The 24,234-nt window shown below is 43.9% G+C and overlaps 3 protein-coding genes across 15 annotated transcripts in view; 1 reads left to right on the plus strand and 2 right to left on the minus strand.

Annotated features, from left to right (window-relative positions):
* Gish (casein kinase I gish) overlaps positions 1–19,610 on the minus strand; it is a 33,739-nt gene extending 14,129 nt beyond the window's left edge. For 3 of the 12 annotated variants that reach the window (XM_071787018.1, XM_071787017.1, XM_071787019.1), the window contains exon 1: positions 17,467–19,606. In XM_071787018.1, coding sequence (XP_071643119.1) covers positions 17,467–17,695 — 229 coding nt within the window. In that variant the 5' untranslated portion in view covers positions 17,696–19,606. Of the gene's footprint in view, positions 1–17,466 lie in introns of all 12 variants that reach the window. The other 9 variants (XM_071787024.1, XM_071787011.1, XM_071787016.1 and 6 more) reach the window with 7 other exon arrangements.
* Positions 19,611–20,356: 746 nt separating this feature from the next.
* LOC139818418 (MICOS complex subunit Mic10) lies at positions 20,357–21,592 on the plus strand. Its single transcript, XM_071787112.1, has 3 exons — positions 20,357–20,635; positions 20,715–20,762; positions 21,382–21,592. The coding sequence occupies exons 1-3, from the start codon at positions 20,557–20,559 to the stop codon at positions 21,510–21,512; spliced, it is 258 nt and encodes an 85-aa protein (XP_071643213.1). The 5' UTR covers positions 20,357–20,556; the 3' UTR covers positions 21,513–21,592.
* Positions 21,593–21,652: 60 nt separating this feature from the next.
* Alg-2 (Apoptosis-linked gene-2) lies at positions 21,653–24,227 on the minus strand. Of its 2 annotated transcripts, none has more exons than XM_071787110.1 (4): positions 23,950–24,227; positions 23,492–23,598; positions 22,869–23,167; positions 21,653–22,558 (listed from the first exon to the last, which is right to left on the minus strand). In XM_071787110.1, the coding sequence occupies exons 1-4, from the start codon at positions 24,003–24,005 to the stop codon at positions 22,457–22,459; spliced, it is 564 nt and encodes a 187-aa protein (XP_071643211.1). In that variant the 5' UTR covers positions 24,006–24,227; the 3' UTR covers positions 21,653–22,456. The 2 variants fall into 2 exon arrangements, with proteins under 2 accessions (XP_071643211.1, XP_071643212.1); XM_071787111.1 differs by having other exon boundaries at positions 22,869–23,137; positions 23,950–24,225.
* Positions 24,228–24,234: the final 7 nt, after the last annotated feature.

Here is a 24,234-nt window from a genome sequence, read left to right on the forward strand (position 1 = left end):
GCGGTTTAATTTTATCCTGCAAAGGCTTCTTCGCGAATCTAATAAATGAAACGCGCGTGCACTAAGTAGCGTGTTTTCTTATTTTTCACTATATTACCTAAGCTAAGGAGCACGAACCGTCGAGCGAACTGTAGCATGTCGCAGAGTCGCGCGACTTGTGCGCGACGCCATTCGAGAATAGAATAATAAGAATAAAAAATAAAAGGAGAGATAGAGCAAAAACGCTGTAAGGAGTGTGCAGCGAAGATAAGAGAAATGTGCGGAAAAGCTACGTCACGAGTCTTATCGTTTAATCCTTCGAATCTCCTTCGGGGATTTACCTAAAAGAATCGAGTATGTAATCTCTCTTAAAATTAGCCGGCACAGAAGCGAGCCATGTGTTTTCTTTTTTTAAAGCGAGCGAATGTATGGCGCGTTTCTCGTTTCCTATTCGCGAGCGGTCTCTTATCCGGATAACGTAGCCGTGGCCGTAAACCGACGACGAGGATAATATCACGCGTCGTTGACGCTACTTGACGTCCACGTGAAGAAAAATGAAGCACTCGGGGCCTCGTCGCTCGAACGAAAGCACATTCCTGCGGCCACTTGCGCACCTACCTGCGGAGACATAAAGGATGCGGGCCAGAACGCACGAACGAACGAACGAACGAAACTCTTCGCCAGAAGCGAAGGTCAATGACTCGCTCGCGCTCGCTCACTCGCTTGTTCGCGCGCGCGCGCGCGCGGGCGCGTTCTGCAATTAGCGGTTCGATACTTTCGCGATAATTAGCGCGACGGCCGCGCTTCTTCGGCCGCTTTATTCCCGCTCGCTCGCCGATGCGCGTCGCCGATTATTTCGGATAAAGGTAGCGCCACGCCCTTGTATACAGGGCCAGCTGTCGCATCGCCGCCTCACGACCAACCCTGCGACCGCGGAGGACTCGTGGCTTCCTCGACAGGAAGCACCGATGACACCGTCGAATACAGATATTGCGAAGATGTCGATATATCGGTTGGCCGTTGTATGACTACGCGGCCCGCGCTCAATCGCTTTTCTCGCGAAGTCATATACGCTTTAGTTATGCTCTCTCTTTTTAAATTAATATAATAATAATTCTTAGAGGAAATGATAAGCGACGTGTCAATGATAACAGCAATAACGGCGACGATGTAAAATAAATTATAATTAATAGTTAACATCGTTGCACAGTTCATTATATTAATTTCGTGCCCCTTATCAGGATGATCTTTCTCAAGCCTTCCGCAGTTTCGTTGCAGAAGTCTCCGCGGGGTTCCCTCTTTGACGTTGTTGTGTGAAATACATTTCGCTGTGTTTTACTAATGTCGCTTCTAATTGCAAGAATACAGATATATTGTAAGGAAACCGGTGTTATTTATAATCACTTGAAAGCTACATACACTTTCTCAGAAGTATTTCTTGCAAATGCTAATTTTTACTCCAGATACTGAATCAATTTTCTTAAGCGGAGAAATACCCGCGATATAATCGTGCACGCCAGTAATAAATAGCAATACTAATAACGACGTAAAACGAGTCGTGATCGATGGCGTAAAATAAAGTGTTGCGTATATGAAATAATGGTTGCATTTTTGCTGCACGACACGTCCGAGGTGCTCGGTGCGCGTTAAGGGAACGATCGATTGAACCCGGCCGTAAAGAGCTACCGAGAGGATCCTTTCATCGGGCGGCCACTCTTCGTGGATATAACCAGTCTTACCGGTGCGAACGGGTGCCGCACGGCGAGAGAGAGCACGGGCAAAAATTGCCACGACGGAGAGCGTGGAAAACTATCGACCTGACACCGAGCGCGAGTCCGTACGGAGGTACCGAACGCAGCGGAGACCCGTCAGACAAAAAAAAGACCGAGTTCAGAAAGGGTCGTCACATCCTGCCCGAGCGAGCGAGTGTGAGCCAGGGTTTCTAAGATTTTAACAAGCTTATTTCGGTGATCGCGATAAGCAGGAGAATATAGGACTACAGAGTATATTACATAGAAAATCGATGGAAAGTGACGGGAATATTTTCGAGAAGTTTGAAACGTTTCAATTTTCAAAGACTTTAACCCTCTATAACCGGATTTTTTTATAATTAAACGGAAAGCAATGATTAAATCATTCATCAAATCATTAAAACTTCAAAAGCATAGGATATGTGGGTATGTAATTTTTTAATCATGTCGTTATAGAGAATTAAATTGTTAAATAGCCAAGCTCTTGAACGTACACAAAATCGAATCAGGAATACATTTCTGATAATATCTCGACATAGCTATTATTTTTAACGTCGCGCATTTTAGCCTTCACATTTTGTTTGTTTTCGGAAGATCTTCTCTAGAGCTAACGAAAGATAAACGCTGTCCACTAACGCCAATACCACGGCGGCTATACTAATGGGAAATCCGGCCCTGATCCCACCCCTTTCCGCCGTCTTCTTTTCGCCGATGGTCTCTCCTCGTCCACCTTCTCCTCTCCCTTTCTCGCTTAATCTGCGATTAACGCACGAGCACGCGGAGACAATGAGAAAGACAAAGAGGATGTTGAAAGGATTGGAGCCGAATAGGCATGAGACTCATGAGAGGGGAGCGTGCGCCACGGCGTGCAAAATGAACACACGCACATGCATCCGCTTGCACGGCTTCGCGAGGGTATATACCCTACCGCGACGTATGCACAGAGACCGCGTGCGCGTGGGAGGATTAACCCTTTCGCTACTCTGCATCTACCGGAAAAACGTGTCCGGGAGAAAGTGCGTGACGCCTGGGGCACGTGTATACTCTCGTATACTCCGGCCTGGCTAGAATTGCAAAACGGAGTGGCGAAAGTAGCAAGAAAAAACTGTAGAAACGGTATAATCGCTACAATTTTCTCTGAATGAAACGATTAAGTCACCGGTGTCCTCCTCTTATCTAAAACTTTAAAGATTGCTTTAATCGTTGCAACGCCATTGAGAATAATTAGGTGTTTTAATTCTTAATTATGTTTCTCGTTTTACAATCGGCATATTCGAGGACAATTTATCGGCTAACGTAGACGTAAAGATGATCAGTTTAGACCAAAGTTATAGTGGAAATTTGTTTTGACGATTCCGTGCCAAGCTTCGAAGTTAATCATACACCTTGAGGTAAGTCGGGACACTCGAGACGGTTTTACCGCGCGAGATTAGATCACACGCATCGTAAGTACTTACGCATCAATATATTTTATTTTGACGCTTGGCACAAATCCATCAGAATGAATTTCCGAATATGCATTCGCCGTAATCGTCATAGTCTTGAAGGTATTGCAGGTATAGAAACTTTAATATTTCATGAAAAAAAGCCGTATTGGATGAAAAAAATTGAAATAGTCTTTAGGAAGATGAAAGATTTAAAAATCATTCCACAATTTTTTGTACAATATAAAATACATTTTATTAATTATTCTGTGAACGCTTTGTAAGATTTAAGAAAGATTGAATTAATGTTATAAAACGCATTTAAATTATTTTTACAATCGTGCTGTCATCTTGAGAAACAATTTCGATTCCGTAATACACGCGCGTTTCGTCCCGTTTCGCCGCTCGTCGTTTCGGAAACCTTTATTCTATTATTACGATGCTCCGGCTGATGACTCCAGTTACGAGTACGGTAATATACCTGCCGCCGCGGACGTCGCAAATTTCGGAAAGGATCGATATCGCGCGACGATCAACCGGGCGAATTACGGTCGTCGCTATGAAGGAGCGAATAGACGACGCGAAATGAAGCGACGTGTGACTATAAATACCTAAAATATTTCCATCCATTATTTCTACCGGATTGGAGAGGCGACAAAAAATTGCGAGTTTGCGCAACAACTCGTAATGCACACCTGACGATTTTCAATTTACTTCTCGCTTTGTTATAGTCGCACAACACTCATTTCCTCGACTACAATATATCGAGAAACCAATGACTCTAAACTCTTTCGTTTCTCAAGTATTTCGTTTGCAAGAATACCGCCACGGCACGTTAATTACAGGAAAACTACGCAGGGAGGAACCTTATTAGCGATTCCGTCAAGGAAAACCCGTCATCCAGGATGTCGCGCGATTTCGTAAAGCGCACGCGCGTTTTATCAGAGACTGATAGCGTGGCTTCTGCGAAGGTAATCGAAATCGTATCGAATTGTTTCGCAAACTGACGCAACACGGTACATCATTAACGCTCCAAGTGTTAAAAGTTGAAATTGAAGTGCCACCATCGTTGATTTGCAACAGTAGCCATGATGATGATGTAAATAGACAAATGAGAATTAATATTCATTTACGATGTAAGTAGGCAAATGAGAATTAATGTTGTATTCATTTATCATATCGATTCTTCACGTCTGCAATTCAACTCGCGTAGGTATACGATTATTAAGTGTCTAAGCCTGTACGATTCGGGAAATATCCTCGTCGTGAAAGCGTATGAGAGGCTCTGTACTTTTGTTACCTAACAAAACTTGGGTTCTGTTAGGTAACGAAACTTTGTCGTCGCTAAAGTATCCGAGTTAAACTTTCGACGGTACAGTTTGACAAGTGCTTCGCACTTGGGTGTGCGGTAAATTTGATATCGTTTATCTCGATCGTTTCTACTGTTTAACGAAAAGGATATTTCACGCGTTGTTGTACAATTATTCTATTATCTCCGTACTGTAAAGTATTAACATATTGAACGCTTCATCGTTATATTGAATAAAACGAATGAAACATACAGATTTGGCGCAATAACGTCGCATGGGATTGCGTCATGAGGATGTTTCACTGCGAAATCGCAGTGAAAACACGATCGTTAGCAAGGCCGAGGAAAAGGAACAAAAGCCAATGAAATGAGAAATAATTATTCTATCAAGTAAACGGTTAAAATAAGTCAATAGATAAACTGTATGAGAACTAAGAAATTGTCATTAATATGAAACGGTGATAACTGTATGATTACTGCATGATTAAAAAGTAGAAATTATACACAGAAATACGTGAATAGTCATTAAGTAATATTATCGTTGTCCATCTCTGTCCTTTCTTAATAAAAATAGGATAATTGTGCGCTATTATATAAGTAGCATGATTTTCTTTAGATCTTTTATTCTTGCTCTTGCAAAGTCCTCGGGGGTAAAATATCCTCACGCGATGAGGATATCCTGAAATTTTTCTTCTACCCGATCTATATTACATTTTATAGATTGTATCATTTTTTTTAATGGTTCATTTGTAATGATATTATCGTAACGACTGTCAGGAAATTCTTTCGCGCTGTAGGGGAATGTATAATAGAGAATGCGCAAGGGAGAGGATAATTTCGAAAGCATGGCAGAGCGATGTAGGACCTTGAGGATCCCTCGGCAGTCGACGTGTCTTCTCCGACCGTTACTATGGGCAGCTGTCCGCCGCACCGCCGTGAAATGGTACGAACTGGCAACGTTCGATGTTGCGAGCTTCGAGAGAGAGAAATGGCATAAAGTAGGCACGGTCGATGGTTCCCGAGGGCACTAAGGCGAGCAACGGAAAAACGTGTTAGAGCGACAGAGGAGATGGCTGCAGGTGTTGCGAGTGAAACGTCGAAGCGGACGACACGTGCAATTCGACGCGTCTGTTGACGCCAAGAGCCATCGAGCTGTGTTAAAATACAAATTATTTCCGCCGCCTAAATGCTTCAATATTTGTAATGCAAATAGCGATAAGGATATTATTTCGGAATTATTATACAAATTGCGCGTCTGATATTCTGTAACTGTGTAAAAAAACTGTAAAAAAAAAGAAACTACAATTTGTCGGAGAAAGTACTCGGCATGTACAAAAGTCTATATCAATAAGTAATTATCTAGAAATTATCACCACAGAAAATTCGAAATTTTTTTACACCATAACATATTCGTAAGTTTAATATCAGTAAAATCAAAATGTATATTTAATGAAAATAAAAAGTGTTATGAGTAATGGCATTCAATCAAGTTTTACTTAATGGAAAATCTATCCCATTGACTAGAGAACGCGCTTCTCCGGCGCTTTGCGTTGTTTTCCGATATAGGCGGCAGATACGTCTGTGGCGTGGCAACTGTTCCATTAAATTAATTTGAGCCAGGGAGAGCCAATAATACGGATTACGACTGAGCCTGCGGCGAAAATAGGACGTCGTATTTATTAACGCGGAAGTTCGGCACCGATTTAAGGACACGGCGGCAAATTTCCGACGATCCGCCACCTGAAAGGCCGCGCACGGGACTATTTTTAAACTTCACTTGCAACAATAACGAAGGGTTAACACGCGTGGAAGAATGTCGAAGGTGTGCGGAAGAACGGCCCGAGATGAAGAAAAGGAAAAAACGGCGGATCGATAAGCACGGCTGTCGATCGTCGCGCGATTAGAACGCGGCTGTTGATTTATTTGTCGCGGTTGCAGATAAGGAGACCTTATTTCTCAGCCAATTTCGGATCGACTTTTAACCGACTTCTGACTCATACTTACCAAGATATTTAATATTACAATTTTTCACACGAACAGAGAATAATGTCATACTAGATTTTGATTTAAAAAAAGACCATTTAAATCTTTTAAAAAATTTCAGAAATAAGAACCATCTAAAAAATATGAAATGCATATGAAATATATATCTGATGTTTACGTGTCAACAGTAATACGAGACGTTCCGCATTCCAACTTCATCCTCATTAGAGACTCTTCGATCTGCCCCTCCCTTCTCACTTTTATCACTTTTCATAGGATGTCCCACTTTTGCCATATTATTTTTAGCGGAAAATTCTTTGACCGTTTCGTAATAGATTCTTCATTAACAAAAATGTTAAGGAAGATCATTATCGTATTTTTCTCAAGGCATGTATCTTCATAATTAAGTCTCAAATTGGTAATCCATATTTAAAATTAATCGAAGAACATGAGTCATTTTATTTCCTCGAGTTTAGTTTATTAGAAATTATTTTCCAATCGTCGGTTATACTTGAAAATTATAGCTGTCATTTTGATCGAAAGGAGAACTCCAAATTGGCTGAGGAATTTGTCACAATAAAAAAATAATTGCGATAAAACTGGGACGCGCGCTCCGTGATCTTTATTGACTCCAAATTGACCGAATAATCTATCGTTGGAAAATAACGCGATAGAAATGGTACACTCTGTACACCGCGCCGCGCGATAACATGCGACCCATTTCCACCCTCGCGTAAGTCAGCCAGGGACGAAGAGAATAGGGGGCTGGGTGTAATTAGCACTCGAGACACCCATTCGGAGCATTAATGGGAAACATCGCCGGATATCGCCGGCTTCTAGACGAATTCAATTTCGAACGTCTTCGAGCGAGGTCGAAGCAAGAGAAGAAAAAAAAAGACTTTCTGGCAAAATATAATACACGTGTTCGCCACTCTTCGATTCGATCGTCCTTCTCTAATAATACATGCTCATTGAACGTTACGGCAATTTCTCGATCTAAAATTAGAGTGGCAAGCTTTTTCGCTTTTATGTCTCAATACTGACAATTGTAATATCTTCATGTCCAGTTTCCACGTGTAAATATTTCGACTCCAAGATGTATAAATGTCGGAGAGCCTGTTTTTCATCGCGTCAAAGATATCAAAAGGAGTAATAAAAAAAGTGATAATTTCCAGTTTCAGATAGTCACAACATTGCACATTAATACTCTATAAATAGCACAAAGTGTATTTCAAAATGATAAAGTTCGAAATACATTTTGAGCTATTTATAGAATATTAATATGCAATGTTAATATGCAAGTGTGTTTCGACATAACAAAGTTCGAAAACAAGCTTAGCGTTTGAAAAGCCCTCACATACGGAAGTGAATATCTCTTTTCACAGCAAGAATTTTGATGTGCTCCGTCCTGCGCATCCGCGAATAGCGCCGTAGTGAAACCAAGTCCGATAGCGCGATGGCGGTGAAAAAAAAAATAAACGTGCGCGCGATTGACCTAGATATATCATCGAGTGTGAAGAGCACCCGCGTCCCATTCGCGAATAATGAAAGCATTAATTAAAAATTGATCGCGAATTAGCTCTCACGCTTCGTCACCCTCGCGTCTGATAAAATAATATTTATACATTCGTGACGGAGTTAAATAATTATCAAAGAAACGTGCGGAAAGCGCGATCGCTCTCTGCACTCAACAGACCTCGAGGGGGATTCGACAATGTCGTAACTCTAATATTTTATCGTGATTAGCGCGAATGCTTTCGCTTCTACGTTTCGCTAAGAGCATCTGCCTCGCATTCGCTCGCGCGATCCGTTGCTATCTGATTCGAGCCGCGAGGAAGGAAGCGAGTCCGCTGCGCAGAGGAGCGCAACAGGTCCGAAGGTATGCCCTATGATACGGAGCGTAAGAGTGTAGAAGCAAGAGCGAAATGTAGGGCAACCGGAGCCGCGGAGGCGGCGACGGCGGTGGCGGCGGCGGCGGCGCTGACCGTCAGGCTCCGCAATTTCGAAAATATTAAATCGGACCGCCCGGTTGCCAGGCCGAGTCGCCAGGCGAACGAACGATGCGATGGCGCGATCGACCGTCGTAGACATAGGCTTAGACACGTAGGTGTGAATGTAGGTCAGGGTACCAGCACGTGCAGCGGAGCCAGGCCGCGTGCAACGCCGGGGAAGAATACGTCGAAGGACAGCGGAGAGTATACGGATAAGTATCCAGGCGGGTACTTGAACGGCAATACTCGTCCCGAGCAGGCCTCGATAATTTTCAACTGGAACGCTGTTTACCCAGAGCTCTCATTGTCAGAGAGACCATCTTCCAGGCTATTTCAAACCTCGATACGCCGGACAAAGGTTAATGGACTGGTTTCGCTGGACAAGGCAGACGCTTGAATCATCATCGAAGAGTAACGTTCGTTCTCGAGTACCATCGCGCCAATATCGATATCGTCGTGTGAAACATCAGTTAGCAGTGATGCAGCTGCGCCGCGTATAGACGGTGTCCCAGAACTGTCGCCGCTCCTTTCGTCTGTGAATTCTCTTTTAGCTGATTTGAAATCAATTTCTCCTCGGTGCAGCGAAGCGATAGAGATTCCGGATTATAAACAAGAATATGAAGAACTTTGCCGAGCAGTTTCTAAGGCGCGAATATGCAACTTAGAGCTCACGCGTTAATAGACTTTTCCTCAGATCCTATGACATTTAACAGAATTTTGCCTCTGTGAAGCAAAGGCTGATTGATCGAGGGATAGTAGATCTGGAACACCCTGTATAGGTGATCGAGGAATTCTAGACGCGTTTAGGCCTTCGCCACCGAGAAGACCTCGCGCTATCGCCAGGCCCTTCTGGATTCGTGTTGCGAACCCGCGCGGCAACAGAACAGTTTCCTCCGGTGACGGACCGCGGAACGAGGACGACGCGCAAAAACGTCCGACCGCCTCTCGTCGGACTATTGTTCGCGAGCGCTCGAAAGAAAAAAAAAAGGCGGGAGGGCCGATCGTAGATCGCTCTCTCAGGCGCGTTTAATTTCACTCACGACTTGCACGCAGCGCTGAGCAACCGTTACCGGCCAGCAACGCTTTTATAGCTGTATTTTTAACCCTGGACGAGTAACGCCGTGCCGCGATGTTAGCGATTCCGCGCGTATCGTCTTCGAATATATCGTCTTCTAAAATCGATATTTTCGAAAGTGATCGCCCCTTTTCCCCGCGCCACGTATTTTCTAGATGATAAATCTTCGTCACGAGCGCGGTTCTCGGTGGACGAAGTATTGACTTTCGCGTATAGCCAGGTATTCCTGGACTTTGTTGCGGATGGATGTAAGAAGGTAACAGCTATAACGAACGTTACGTTCGTAAGGACGACGTCAGCGCGATAAATCGACCTACGTACGTAAATCCGTTATAACCATTTCGCCGACCGAGCGTGCCGTAAATCAGGCAGCATTTGTGCCGAAGGTATTTACATTAAATGACTTGAGCGATTAATATCGCGGACGAAGTATTCGGCGAGGTTTTGCCAAGACCAGAGAAATGATTGACGATTTTGAGATGATCGAGGGCGAGATAGTTTTCAACGACAAATCGACGTGGGAGAAGAAACTGTTGTACGTGACCAGGAAAAAGTAACAGGTATCGGAAACGATGGCGAACGGAAACGACGATAGATAGTTTAAATTAACGTTGATTAATACGCACCACGCCCCTCGACTTAATCAGGAAAACTCGACTCGGAGAAAGTTGCTTCAACGACATCGCGAAATCGCCGCGCGCCGGCAGTCCGCGTGGGCATCAGTCATTGCCAGTCGGAGTAATAACTCGAAGAGCGGCGCGTGTTGGAGCCGCGGAGCGCGCCGACGATAATCCACTTGCAACGGCGCGAACGCACATGTCTCATTTCGATGCGACAACGCAACGGCGCGAAACCTTCAACGGGACGCGCGATATAATTTTTATTCAAGCCGACGTGCGCGTCACGAGGGACGGCAAGAGCGCGCGTTCGTGCGAACGAAAGAAGAAAATAAGTGAAAACTACTTGGAAACACTTGGAAGTGCAGTGTTTTTGTCGCAAACAGAGAAATTGGATTGTTATCGTTAAATGATTCTGGAAATATGAATGATTCGGTCGGCGTGTCTAGCGAAATCTATTTTGTTTTATGATAAACATTTTAATTACTGGTTATTTAATAAAATATTCGACGGCTCGCCACATATGCACATATTCTTTTTCCACGCAATATTTGTTTGCTCATTGACGTAAATTATTCGATGGAAAATTTTCACAATGTCAATTGTTCGGAGAGAATAAAAAGAATTGTTTTGCTATAATCGTTTTACAGAAAAATTTATTTTCCTTTCTCTGTGCCTCATATATTTTACTCTAATTTTATTAAACGCGGAAAATACTGTAACATATGACTTTATTTATATCGTAATTTGTATGTTGTGCTATTTTGCAATAGTTAATATTGAAACGTTCGCTTCATATAACCATTGGATACTCAACAAATTGCCGATATTACGTCAATAGCGTGGCGTTTCGCTATTATTGATTCGCGCGGCACTCGCACCGTTGATTTATGAACGAGCGTATATTGACTAGAATAATCGGGTTTCGCTCGATGCGGCCATCTACGCATCCGCTATACCAACACAATAAAATAAATCAATAAAAACGCTTATCAAAGGTCTTCTTAATTCCCATATTACCGGTCGAGTAACGCAATTAACTGCAGAAGCGAAGAAAAAGTGAAAATCCTGCAGCGAATTATTCTTAAATATTTCTCAAATTAAAGCCTTCGTTAGAGATCCTCATATCTTCGAGTAGACTCAGCTCTTATTCTTTCCCGTTAAATCCAAATTTAATCTTTATTGAAGAATCTGTTCTTAACAATCTATGTTCTCAATTTCCTAATTTAATATCAGTATAAATTAGGTAAGTATACATTTCAATTTCCAAGTATTTGTGCAACGTGAGGGAACGACAGTACGGCTGATTAAGGCCGTAGATTTAAAACTCGGAGCGTGTCGGATTCCAACGTATATATACTAAAACGCGTGCAGGAAGCGAATGTAAGAGCAGGGTTAAAAGGGCGTTGCACGGTACGCGGCTCGTTCGTTTCGCTCGGCAACGCGACCAGCCGGCAAGTCTGTCGTCCTGAGTCACTCGAAGAGCCGAGTCGGCCGACGGCCGCCGCGCCGTCGCGCCGAGCCGAGTTGGCCGAGCAGACAGGTTGCTACGTGCCCTCGAGAACCTGCGCGGACATGCGTGTACACTGCTGTACACGCGTGACGCGCGCACGAGCGCGCGACTCTCTCGTCACGTGAGTCCGTGTGTTCGTCACGTTGTATTACATTGTCGAACGAGCGCATAGTATAGCGCCTACTCATCCAAGTATAACGTAAAACAGAGGAGAAAGAAAGAAAAGCGGACTTTGAAATTTCAAGAATTCGTAGATCGTAAAAACGAGCCGTCGCGGGCCTAGCCGGCCTGGGTTTGTCCCAGATGATGACAGTAACGTCCCGATGAGAAAGAATGCAGGACCGACTGGCAGTAGCGGCGAGCGAGACGTATAGCGCTTGTAGGTAAATGGCAAAAGAACTGCGAATCGATGGGAGCTTTATTAAACAATGTTATTTATACGACGCTAATGATAAAAGAGATAGCGTGGGCTCGCGTGACGCCGTAATTGCGTGTCCCTACCTGAAAGCTTGGACCGGTTAAAGACTGGAAAATTACCGCGACGATGACAGCTGCTGCGCGTCGTGAGAGGCAGATACGAGAATTTGAGAGTCAGCTGGGCGGCTGCTGGGAATCAGCTGATCCGTGTAAGCGGAAGTAACGCCTAATTGCGGCCTCACGAGCGTCAAGAGTTCGCTTATACGCCGAGGCACGAATGACTCGACGTAAAGGGTGGGCCGGTAATCAAGACGCAAAACAACAGAAGAATGAGGAGAATATTTCTTTTGGGAAAATAGATTAGATTTGTAAAGGAAGGTGGTCTCGCGTAAAGCTTTGTTGCGTAAAGCGTTGAGAAAATAAATTTTTTGAAGACTATTTACAACCTTTTAAATAATTCACGTTTTCCTAAGAATTTAATTTAGAATTTAACTTGCGCTTTGTATTTCGCGGTTTTGAGAGAGAAAAATACGCCTGTCGCAGTTGCGACTTCATTCAGATGTGCTTTCTTCTTCTTCGAGAGGGAGCGGGGAGAATCCCTCGACGGGGACGAATCGGAATACGCTCTTCTCAGAAGAGTCGATCAATTTTTGTCGGACGTGACCGTGGGAACGTAACGGCGGGCTGCGATCGACCCCCTCAGGTAGGACCGGAAGGTCTTACGTGTGTGCCACTTTGTGGCCTACGGTTTGGAATTTCGTACTTCCTGTCCTCGAACACGTATCGCGGTTCCGGCTGCCGTGCACGAAGATTGCTGCGTACGAAAAGCGGATGGGCCTTATCGCTTCAGATTTACGGAGTGAGCCGTTTTCTCGGTGTACAGAGTGTTCCATTTCTACCACGCGATACCTTAATCCTTTACAGGCTAATCGGTGCGAAAAATTTTACGAATGAAATATATAATAATATCGAAGAAATTAACATATACATTAAGATTTATGTGTATCAAATAATACTGAATCAAATAATAATCTTTTTCTTATAAAAGGAACGTCGGCTCGCGCAAGCTATCTCTACTGTCCAAAGAACTTGTTTATCGTCCAACTGTGCGCAAAGTAACGATTGTTGGCATGCAGTTACGTGTGTGTATACGTACACACGCGACTTACAAAAATCTGGACCGTGAGTGGTTCGAAATTGGGTCATTAAGGTGTATATACGATTCCGGATTCGGAGCGATGTATCAGCAGCCCGGAAAGCAATTTGCCGACAATTTTCGTTTAGATTCGCGCATGGTGCGCGCGACGCCGACGACGGGTCAATTGGTGGACACGTTTACGACCCTCGAGCGAGCGAGAAACAAGCACGAGGTGATAAACTGATAACGCATGCATAACGATATTAACGACACACGCGTGTCCCTCATTGCGCGGAGCAGCCGGCCAAGCCAATGAAGGGCTCGGATTCATTCCGGTGTCGAGTGTTGTTCGACAAACGCGTCGTTGCTGCCACCGCCGCTGTGATGCTCGTTTTTGTTGTCGTCAGGAGGGGCACCGAGCAAACCTGTTCGCTTTATTCGCGTTTTTTCTTGCACACATTTTTGCGCTTGTCAAAATAAAATAGCTGCGTATTTTGGGACTCTCGAGTTAGAATAAGGAAGAAGAAACAAGGGATACAGACATGATTCAATACAATTACAAAGCGGTATTAATTATCGAATATTTGTGCGATGTTCCGTTATATCCCTGTATAATTACCGATTCCACATGTGTTGAATAAGACAATTTTTAAAAGCAGGGAAATATAATAAGAAGTATTAACGAGAGATATAAATCATCCGTTTTAAGGATAGTCACGTTTCGATATCTTCGAGCTATGATAAAAAAAAGGAAGAAGAAAGGTAACATCGACGTGGCACCAATGCAAGCGTAAAGGCCTAAACACAATACAAAGGTACAGGTGATAGGAACAGGGAATAAGCCATCAGGTAACAGAAATGACCAGATTTCAACTTGCCAAAAACTGTGTATCAACGCAACGAAATATGAAATTGGCAATGGGAACAGAATTTCCGACGCGTTGGATTTCTATTTTCTATTGCCTGTATCTGACCAATCACCCTAATGAGTATTTTATTATAAGTTGAAATGTGGTTATTCTGTTGCCTGGCTAATTCCCTGTTTCTATTGCCTGTACTTCTGTTTAGGCCTTAAAAAGATGCAGCATGATGAAATAATTTAAAATTGTCAATGACTCATGCATGTTATCATTGATGGCATATCAGATGTCATTTGTAAGTGCGAGTGCCGGTTCTCGTGGTTTACTGAAATACACCGGCAGTCTATCTACAGAATATATCAACGGTCAAATAATCTTCAGCAGCGAGCGAATTTGGAATAAAACTTTTTCGAGCTGCCTTCGACAAATTTGGAACAAATTTTTTTTCGAGCAAAGATTCAATCGGACACTATCCTCTTCCACGTAACGTTATTACTTCTGACGAGGTGGATCCGATATTAAAATTAAAACTAGGTTGAAATCTGTATTCCGCGTCAAATTTCGCTTTTCCCCGCATTGGAACTCCCGGCGTGACTTGTTTACTCGAGGAAAGATAACGCGATATACTTCTCAACTGTCACTCCTAACGCCAGAACGTCCGGTAAACTTAAAATATTTTTCGTGCAAGCTCTGCGGTCTCGCGTCGCGGCAGGTATTTCAAGAAGGCGGCCGGCGCGGTAGAACCGCACGAATATTCACCCACAAGAGCGAGTATTCAAAGATGAATCACGCGAGAGCGGTTTCTGGAAATTCTTTCGCTCGCCCCGGCGGCGTTGTCGAAAGAGACCATCATTCTCTCTACATGTTTTCTCCATATTCATTCCGGATAAATATTTCGCGGAACAATCAAAATTTATGTCCCTTTATTCATTTTTTCCCTCTCTCTCTTTCTCTCTCTCTCTCTTTCTCCTCTATAGGCAAACATACGCAAGATAAGCTGTAGGATAAGTTTATCTATTTTAAGTATACAATCTCTGATATTAGCAGCTAATTACTAGCTTGTCATGAGTGATATAATCGTCGACGATGACATCGAACGAGCTGTTAAAGCGGCTATTACTAACAAAGTCGTCATTACGAATGGGTAATAACGCGTTAGCGAAATCGCGGCTCGTGTTAACCGTGCAACGAGCCGAGCGCCGTAGGATTTTCCGCATGAACGCTTTTTGCAGTAACAACCGCGGCCATTACGGCTGGAAAACGCAATGTTTCCCCGAGCCGAGCCGAGCCGAGCGTCGCGTCGTTTCGCGCGCGATGAAACGCCACGAAAGATGTTGCTCCGAGCGCATCAAAGCTGCAAAGCCGTTTCGCTGTGTCAGCCCGCCTGATATTTCGTCAGCTCGGCAAAAGATTTCTCCGTTGAGAAACTTAGACTCGCGTCTCTAAGGAGGTATCTCTAATACCGGAGGGAACAGGTTTATTTTACTTTTCGGTAACAATTCTCAATTCGAAAAGGCATCGGAGCAGAACTTGCACAAAACGATCGTCCCTCGATCCGAATTTTGATTAGAAAAATTGCATAAAAAAGAGATCGAGTATAGAGATGAAAAGAATTATATATATACACGCTGTATATAAGCCTCTAAAGTTTTTCAAACCGCACGTTTTCAGCTGAAGATCGAACGGCGCGATAGAATGTTTAATTTTATAATTCAAAAGGGATAAAAATAAATATCGTACTGTTTGCGATTAATAATTGTGAGAACACGTTGGCGCTTTGTCGGGGGAACATCAATATTTGCAGGCTTCCGGTCTACCGTACAGTAACGTCAGTATGTAGAACCGTTCTGTATTATGCCATTGCCGCGATAATCGGGAGAGCGTTAGCCTCTCCCGATGTTAGAATCATTGTTTTCAGCGCGCGGCAGACATCATTAGTCACACGAACTCGCGCCGCGAGCACTCGAGGGGCTGATAACTCCAGATTTCATCGTCGTTACATGCAAGACTGCAGATTGCGGATATCGTCGTAAACATTGCTCGATAGTTCGATTCGTAAAAACGGCGAACACCGACCACGTGAGGAGATCTAACGTGACGTTTCGCTCGTTTTTCGTAAGATAATGAGAGAAGTTCGCGTGTCCTTTCGTCGCTCCTGGCGATCATTCCGAAATCTTTTCTCCACACAGCGTTTTTATCTTATCCCCTTTTCGCTGTTTTAAACGAATTTGTATAAAATGAACTTCACACGTATAAATTCGTAATAGATAAATGTTTTAAAAATTGATTAAATTTTCTTAATCCATTATATGTACTTCGTATAAATTCGCGATGAATAAATATTTGAACATTTTAGAAATTTTCTTAATGCAGCGAATTATAATAAATAAACATATAAATTCGCGAGGAATAAACATATAAAAATTTTTCAAATTGTCTTAATCCATTATATATACTTCGTATACATTCGCAATCAATGAATAAATACTTAAACATTTTAAAAATTTTCTTAACCTATTATATATAATAAATAAATATAACGTATAAATTCACCGAGTATAGTAACACCGAGCGAGAAATTATTTTTAAGTATTCGTTAATTTAATTTCGCGATGACTCACAGATCAGCATCGATCCTATTTTCAGTGCCGCTTTACAAAAAACTAATTCAACGTGTAAAAATAAAGGAACGATGTCTTCGAAAAAAGAAGTCCGATGTGGAATTGCACCGACATATTACGGGATCAATCGAATCGTTCATTCGAGAATGAGCTTGATTCTAAAATTGTCTAGAACGGATTTTCATATCGCACGATATCTCTCGCGTATACATATTATACATATGCACGGGGTGTTGTCCCGCAATTCTCGCGACCTTAATTGTAACAGCAGAATGCCTTAATTTAGAGTCGACTTTTCCTCGGCGAAAATGTCGTGGGAGGTCATCGTTTGTCTTTCACTTTTTCACTTTGAGTCACGCGTTTCTTCGTAATTTGAAGCATGAAATCATGTTGGAATGTATTTTAAGAATTAACCAAGGGATACGACTTTGTTTCTCCATTTCGTCATTCGTGCTCCTGGAGCTCAGCTTGCAGAAAGTCCTTCTCTCTCTCAATCGCTCTCGACAACTGTCGGTATCTCTCTCTGTCTTCGCCGAGGAAAAATCGATAATAATTTTATCAGGAAACCTGCCATTAAAATCAACGTCGTGATTCGTCGGACATACCGCGGAAAACGTCGTTCCGAGCGTCAAGACGGATGCTTGAACAGAGACGATAATGGAATATTACATTTGCATCAAATATTTTCTTTTGTTTCCAAAAGATTATAAAGAGTTTCGCTCATCCCTCTCCCTGCAAAACGTGACTTAATCGCGCGGGGGAAAGGACAATAATAACGAAGGACTCACCGAGACGGAGCTCCCCGAAGTTTCCACAGCCAATTTTCTTGCCGACCCGGAAGTTCGGGCCGACCATGAGCACGCCGGACGACGAGGTGACGCTGTGCCGGGACGAGTGCACGTTCGACCGGGCGGCGTTCCCGCTGCCCCTGGAGGCCCGTTTGGCGACCTCCTGGTCGGTGCGGCGCGCCCCGAGCTCCTTGTCGTCGCGGTTGTCCCTGCCGTCCCGTTTCTGCATCTCGTACCGGCCGTTGTTATCCACGGTTGCGGCGATTTAATTATCGATACACGATCTAACTGCGCGTGCACACGACTTTTCACCACACTCGCGGCGACGGCGACGACGACGACGACGGACGACGACGTTGTCGATGTCTTGTTTTGGGTCAGTGACGGGGCTCGATCCCGATCCCCGTGCAGGGCATAATCCCTCGTGCCCCTGGGAAGCGCGGACGACGGGCACGACGGCGGGACCCGACGCGACGCGACGCGATAGAAGCGGAACGACACAACGCGACACTCGCCGCAGTTTCCGCAAGCGGAAAAGGGCACGCGCGGGCGCGGTGTACACCGCGTAGGGCGCGGAAGGGTAGGACGCGCGCGGGTGGCGGCGACAGAACGGGAAAGGGGGAGGAGGGGAGAAGGAAAGAGAGAGAGAAAGATATAGATAGAGGGTGCCAAAGGGGGCTGACTGGCTGGCTGATTGTCAGAGTTCGACGGACGATGCCACCTCACGGGGATCAATCCCCATGCCAGCCTAACCTCTCGCCCGAGAGCCGCCGATCTTATCCCTCACGGCCGGCGGGGCGTCGCGTTTACGTTTACGTTTAGGTATGATCGACGACACGTAGGACACGTAGGACGTGGAAGGGCGCGGTGCGGCGCGGCGCGCCGAGGAAGCGTATCTGAGGTGCTGTCTCGCTGCTCCTACTCCCTGCTCGCGGCCCGACGGTCGGCGAACGTCACGGCGAACGTAACGGGTGGACGCGAACGGTCGTTGCGGCGTCGTGCGGCGTCGTCGCTCCCGGACGATCCCATAGCACGTTCGACCCGCCTCTCGCGCCCGGCGGCGGCCGCCGGGATGCTGCCGGGATTGCCGGGTGCCGGAACAGTCGACGACAGGAATCGCGCGGCTCACGCTCTGACGACGCGGTGGCGGCGCAGCACGGCATTACCGTGGCGGCGGTGGCGGTGGTGACGACGGTCGTTGCTGTTGTTGCTGCGCACGGTTGTGCCGTTGTCGCTCCTCCTGGTGTTTCTGCTTCTGCTGCTCCTGCTGCTGCTGCTGCTCCTGTTGCTGCTGCTGCTGTCGCTGTCGCTGCTGGTACTGCCGCGAGCGCGCTTCGCGGTCGTCGGCTCCTCCATTACGCGCCGCGCGGAGCGCCGCGGATTTTACCTGCGCGAGCGAGCCGCGTGCGCTCGCGCGCGTCCGGAGACTCTCTCACTCTCTCTTTCTCTCTCTTGCTGGATCCTCGTCGCGAGTTTCACGCTACTCCGGCTCCTCTTCGTCGACACGGCGGCGTATCGGCGTATCTCGCTCGACTCCGCGCGCACGACCCGCGGCTCCGTTCGCAGCGCGACTCACGCAGCGCGGCGGCTCCGTCCGCCGATCCGCGCGACAGGCAACGGCGAGGCGCCGAGATTCCCTAGGGGACTGGTGGACTGGCGCGCGGGCCCCCCCCTCCCTCTCTTCGTGTAATCCGCACCTACGTAGATCGCACACGCCGCGCGCGGGACTCCTGCCGTCCCGCGCGGAAATACTCCCGATCGGTCTTGAATAACGCACGCATACACGCGCGCGAAGAAAAAAAAAACACTCGCGCCCACTCTCTCTTTTCTCACTCTCTCTCTCTCTTTGTCACTGCCGCCACGACAGCGGACTCTCGGAGCGTGCCGCTCGCCCGATCTCTCTCTTTCTTCTCATGTGCAGCCACCTCGGCGACCCGCGCGACTCGGTCTTTCGCGCGTTTTTCCACACGGAGTCGTCCGCGCGCGAATCTCGCAAACGCACGCACGAACGGTAACCCCGTGGACTCGTCCTCACCCCCGATCAAACGCTCGCGGACGGACAGGCCAGCGCACCTGCCTCTCTCTCGCGCTCGACGAGACGTGGGTGAAATGAGTCGCTTACGAGACACCGGCAGGCCGGCCAACCGAGCCAACCGCCCTACCCTACGTCACGCCGAATCGACCGCGCCTGCGATTCGACCGCCGCGCCGCGCGTTCGAGTCGATCGGTTCGAGTTCTCGTGGGCGACGATAATCGAGACGGACACGCGTACAAATTAAAAATCGTGTCCGGCAAACTAAAAACCTCAGAAATAAATAAATCCGCCGGAAAAGAAACATCACGCACGTTTTCACGCAAAATTATTTTACATATAATATTATATAGGCAAAAGAATAAAATATTTTTATTCGAAAAGACAAATACGCATGTCTGCTAAACTGAGCGAGTGGGTGAAGCTTAGAAATAAATAAAAATTTAAGAAATAAATAGAAGTTTAACGTTAAATTCATCTACATCTTTTCGTTCGATTATTCTTCACGGCGACCGACCAATCACGATTGGCCTGAACTCTGAACTTGCTTTCACGCTGGCTTGTTAATAAAATTCTAGTCGCAGATGTGACGAGAATGATTTCTCTTGCGAATTGCACGTTGTAAATGACTCTCTCGAGTTGTCTGGACGAGAGGGAGAAAGATCGCAGGGAAAGCCGGGAACGGAAGGAATTTACTCCAATTTTACACATTTCGAACGGGTGATAAAATACCGTTGAATATCGACGGTGATCGACGCAGATTGGTAGCCGTGCGCGAGCGGCGCGAAGGCGCGCGTTACGAAAATCCACTTATCTCTGAAGGAAAAATATCGGCCGGAAAGAATCCAGTTTCCTCGCTTCGCTATTTCCATCGCCAGCGATTCTCTCGCGTGTTGCGCGACTGCGCGCGCGAGACGGAGCCGGAGTCGGAGCCGGAGAAAGAGGCGTGCGAGCCCGCCGGATCAATATGACCGATCGTCGGATGCACGTGAACGGTCTCGTTTCGGGCGAATGACGTAACGGCAGTGGCGTTATAACCAGTCATAACCCAGCGAAAAATGGCCGGCGCGGTGTGGGCCGAGGACGAGATCGGGCGAAAGTGGGACCGCTGCTTCACGGACGCGATCCTCAAGCTGGGTAATTATCGCTCCCGAACCGTCCGCAACGACGAATGTACCGTCCGCAAATGTTACTGACGAGATTTCTCTTTTTTCAGGTGGCGGCGTGGTCCTTGGCGGAGTGTTTTCTCTATTTTTCTTCAAAAGTAAGATCACCTTGTTGCCGATGTGTGTGCGTGTGTTTTGTGCCGTTACACCCCTATGACATAACTGTATTTATTAATATAATTGTTGGAGTCAGTAGCGAGATAGTCAGAGACATAAATGTACTTAGATTCGGTCCGCCATCCTTAACATTAATATCTTGCACGTGTGTCAATTATATGTATATTTCGCTGTTAAAACATTAATTATCCTTGAAGTTTATAGTCTTATATCTATATTTTTCAAGTCTCAATGATTACATGATCAATTGGTATTTACTGATTGTATAATTTTTTTCATAAGCAATGTCATTAGAGAGTTATTAATACTTATTTTATGATCCCTTTAATTCTAAATGAAAGTATATAATTCCTTTTATTCGTAGTATAGTTTTCATAGATTAGTTTCTTTATCTTGTCAAGAAGAATAGTTTTAATACAGTGCGATTAGTGCTACTTTAATGTATTCTAGATTAGATGACAGTAATATACTTGGATAAATAAATGTTTATGTTTAATCAAATAATTTATGAAAGAAATTTAAAGAAATCATATAATTTTGTCAAATTACTTTTCAATTGTTTTACGAGATGTGTATATGGATGCTGAATTTTCTCTGTAGGAAGGAAGTGGCCCATTATAACCGGTGCTGGTTTCGGATTAGGTATGGCATATTCCAATTGCGAGGCAGACCTCAATGCATCGATACGTCAGCAGACGCCCAGAAGTTGTAAACTTGAGGAAAAGAAATAATTAGAGCAAATTGTAAAAGCGAAATTGAAGTTATTATTAAGATAAAAATTTTAATAAACTAAGTATCTTTACCGCAATAACCTATTTTTTTTTGCATTTGATCCACACTACCCGATCTTAGGAAAGTAATGCACAGTTAATTCCTTTGTAAAAGAAATATATTTTTCGATCACTTATTATAATTATATTAGTATAATAATTATAGAAAAATATAACTATGAACGTTATATATCGACAAATATTAATATGCATAAAATATGTAATAACGTATTAAGAAATGTAGGACATTTGCCAGTTTTGTCATCGTTGCTTATAATTATTTAAACGCACATTTTACACATTTATATTCAGAAAGTTTTTCATTACATAATATACATATAACAGTAATGCTGGAAGCGCATATATAGTGCATTCAAACTTGATTTGCAAACAATAATAATCAGTGATGTTTTGTAACAGATACAAGTTATTATAATTGACTTGCATTAATGGACTATATCACGTCTTAAATGGATATAGTAGTATATCTCTATTAACACAAATTACCTGTTCAATTGACAAATTATTTCAGAACTTCCAAAATTTATTATTTGACAAGAATTTCACGTATAAAATTGTATTTTATAAGAAATAAAACAATTTAAGAACAATAGTAATATTAACGAAGTATTACTATTACGAAAATATTCAAATAAACGGACATGTACTGTAATCTACAATTTATTTTCCAATAAACTCTTCGTTAACCTGATCAAATTTAATTAATACTGCAAAGAAAATGTAAAAATGAATATTAATTTTGGAGATTCTGGGTTTTTCTCCATATATAGTACATAAAAATTCTTGTGTCTTTATTTGGCATCTTATAGTGTATCTTTAGGTATTGAATATGCTGCCGAACCGGCAAGAAAGAATGAAATATTTGTAGAGTGACATCGTGCAACTTATATCTTAAGATTAAACACCATGCCCAAAAATTGTTCGTAGTGAATCGTTATGACACCATCCAGATCTGTATCCAGTCGTCTAAAGGCGGTTGTAAGAGTCTGAAGATAGAAAGTATGATTATTACATTTCTTCATAATGAATTCAAACGTTTCAAGATTATCAGTTAAACGTATTTTTAAAACTGTGATCAAAAACGTGTAGGCTCAAAAATATCGGCTTGCCCAATATTATTTAAATTTATAAATAACAATAAAATAACTCATTTAAATACAAGTCGAACTCGAGGAGATCCCAAATCAGTTGTGCTTAGATCAAAGCTTTTACACATAAAAGTTGATAGATATTTCCAGGCAAAGTCACGAGCTATGCCTAATAAAATGATTTAGATACTTAGACACCTGTACTTACGTATAGGACAATGCAGCACTGTATAAAGTCATCAAAGTATATTGTACCACGTCCCGCACGATCGTACTTTCGTATTAGCATGTCGATCGTTTGATCGGTTAAACGGTAGCCAAAGTTTGTAAGAGCCGTCTTCAACTCATTGCGATCAATGTTGCCGCTGTTGTCGCGATCGAACGATCGGAAGCAACTCTCCCAATCGGTAACGTACTTCCACAACGCTCCGAACTCCTCGAAACTGACGGTACCTGCCTGCTTCTTATCAAACATACCTGTAGCAGGATCGGTTTTATCAAACATACCTGTGCCAACAAAAGTAGGGAACAAAATAATAACAATATCAAAAGACCATGCAAATCGATATCGTACATGTATCATTTTACAACAATGATATATTGAAAGAACCAAGAGTGTGCGACATGCTATGATTTGAAGGAATTAAAACAGTCTACATTTGAACTAGGTTTCCTAGCGTCAAGCGACAGAGATGCAGCCTTTCCCATTTAGCACTATAGAAAAGAGATGAGAAGGTTTTAAGAGAATAGAAGAAATCATAGATATGAAAGTAATATATACATTATAAATTCACATGGTCATTTTGAAAATATACTGAAAACATATCGTACCGATCATTAGACGTACTGTTTCGGGATTGAACGGCGTCCATGTACCGTTTGAGAGAGCTTGCTGTAGCTCCTCCGCAGTGATTGTACCGGATCTGTCCCTATCCACCCTGATAAAAAGTGATTATTTTCAATTATCAACTGAATGTCATTAGTCATTGCCAAATTTATTCGTTTGAATCTTTAAATTTATCGAAACGCACGATTACGTCAGGGAGATAAAACAGAATTTTGCTGGATAAAAAGGCGCATAATGCGGAGTAAAAAAAATACAAAAGCAAAATTCGTAGGTTAAACTAATTCCTGAAAATGAGGAGTCTCGTCGCGCAAGGAAACTCCGCAGGTGTCGGAGACTATTTAGAAAGAGAAGATACGTATTAAGTAATGTCATAATTGTACAATAATTTATTGTATAGAAAATAGGAAAATTATAGAATAAATTGTAGAAGGGGATACTGTACCGCTGGAATACATCCCAAAGGAATTGCTGGCTCGGCATCGGCGATATAAAAGACATTTTCGTGAATAATCGACAAGGAATGTCACGACGAAATGAGACAACGGTACAATATCTTGCGCGATATTGCGTTTGTTAGAAGCAGATAATCGCAATCTATCGCACTAACAACCGCGACTGTTCTACGCAATCTACGATCTACGCTGAAATTCACTGGCTCTGGGCTGGAGTTTCTCGAAAGCGTGACTTTACGACACGTCACTTTATCTGACCAATACCAACATCTGCC

Source organism: Temnothorax longispinosus, chromosome 8 (assembly GCF_030848805.1).
Source record: "Temnothorax longispinosus isolate EJ_2023e chromosome 8, Tlon_JGU_v1, whole genome shotgun sequence".
Lineage (NCBI taxonomy): Eukaryota > Metazoa > Arthropoda > Insecta > Hymenoptera > Formicidae > Temnothorax > Temnothorax longispinosus.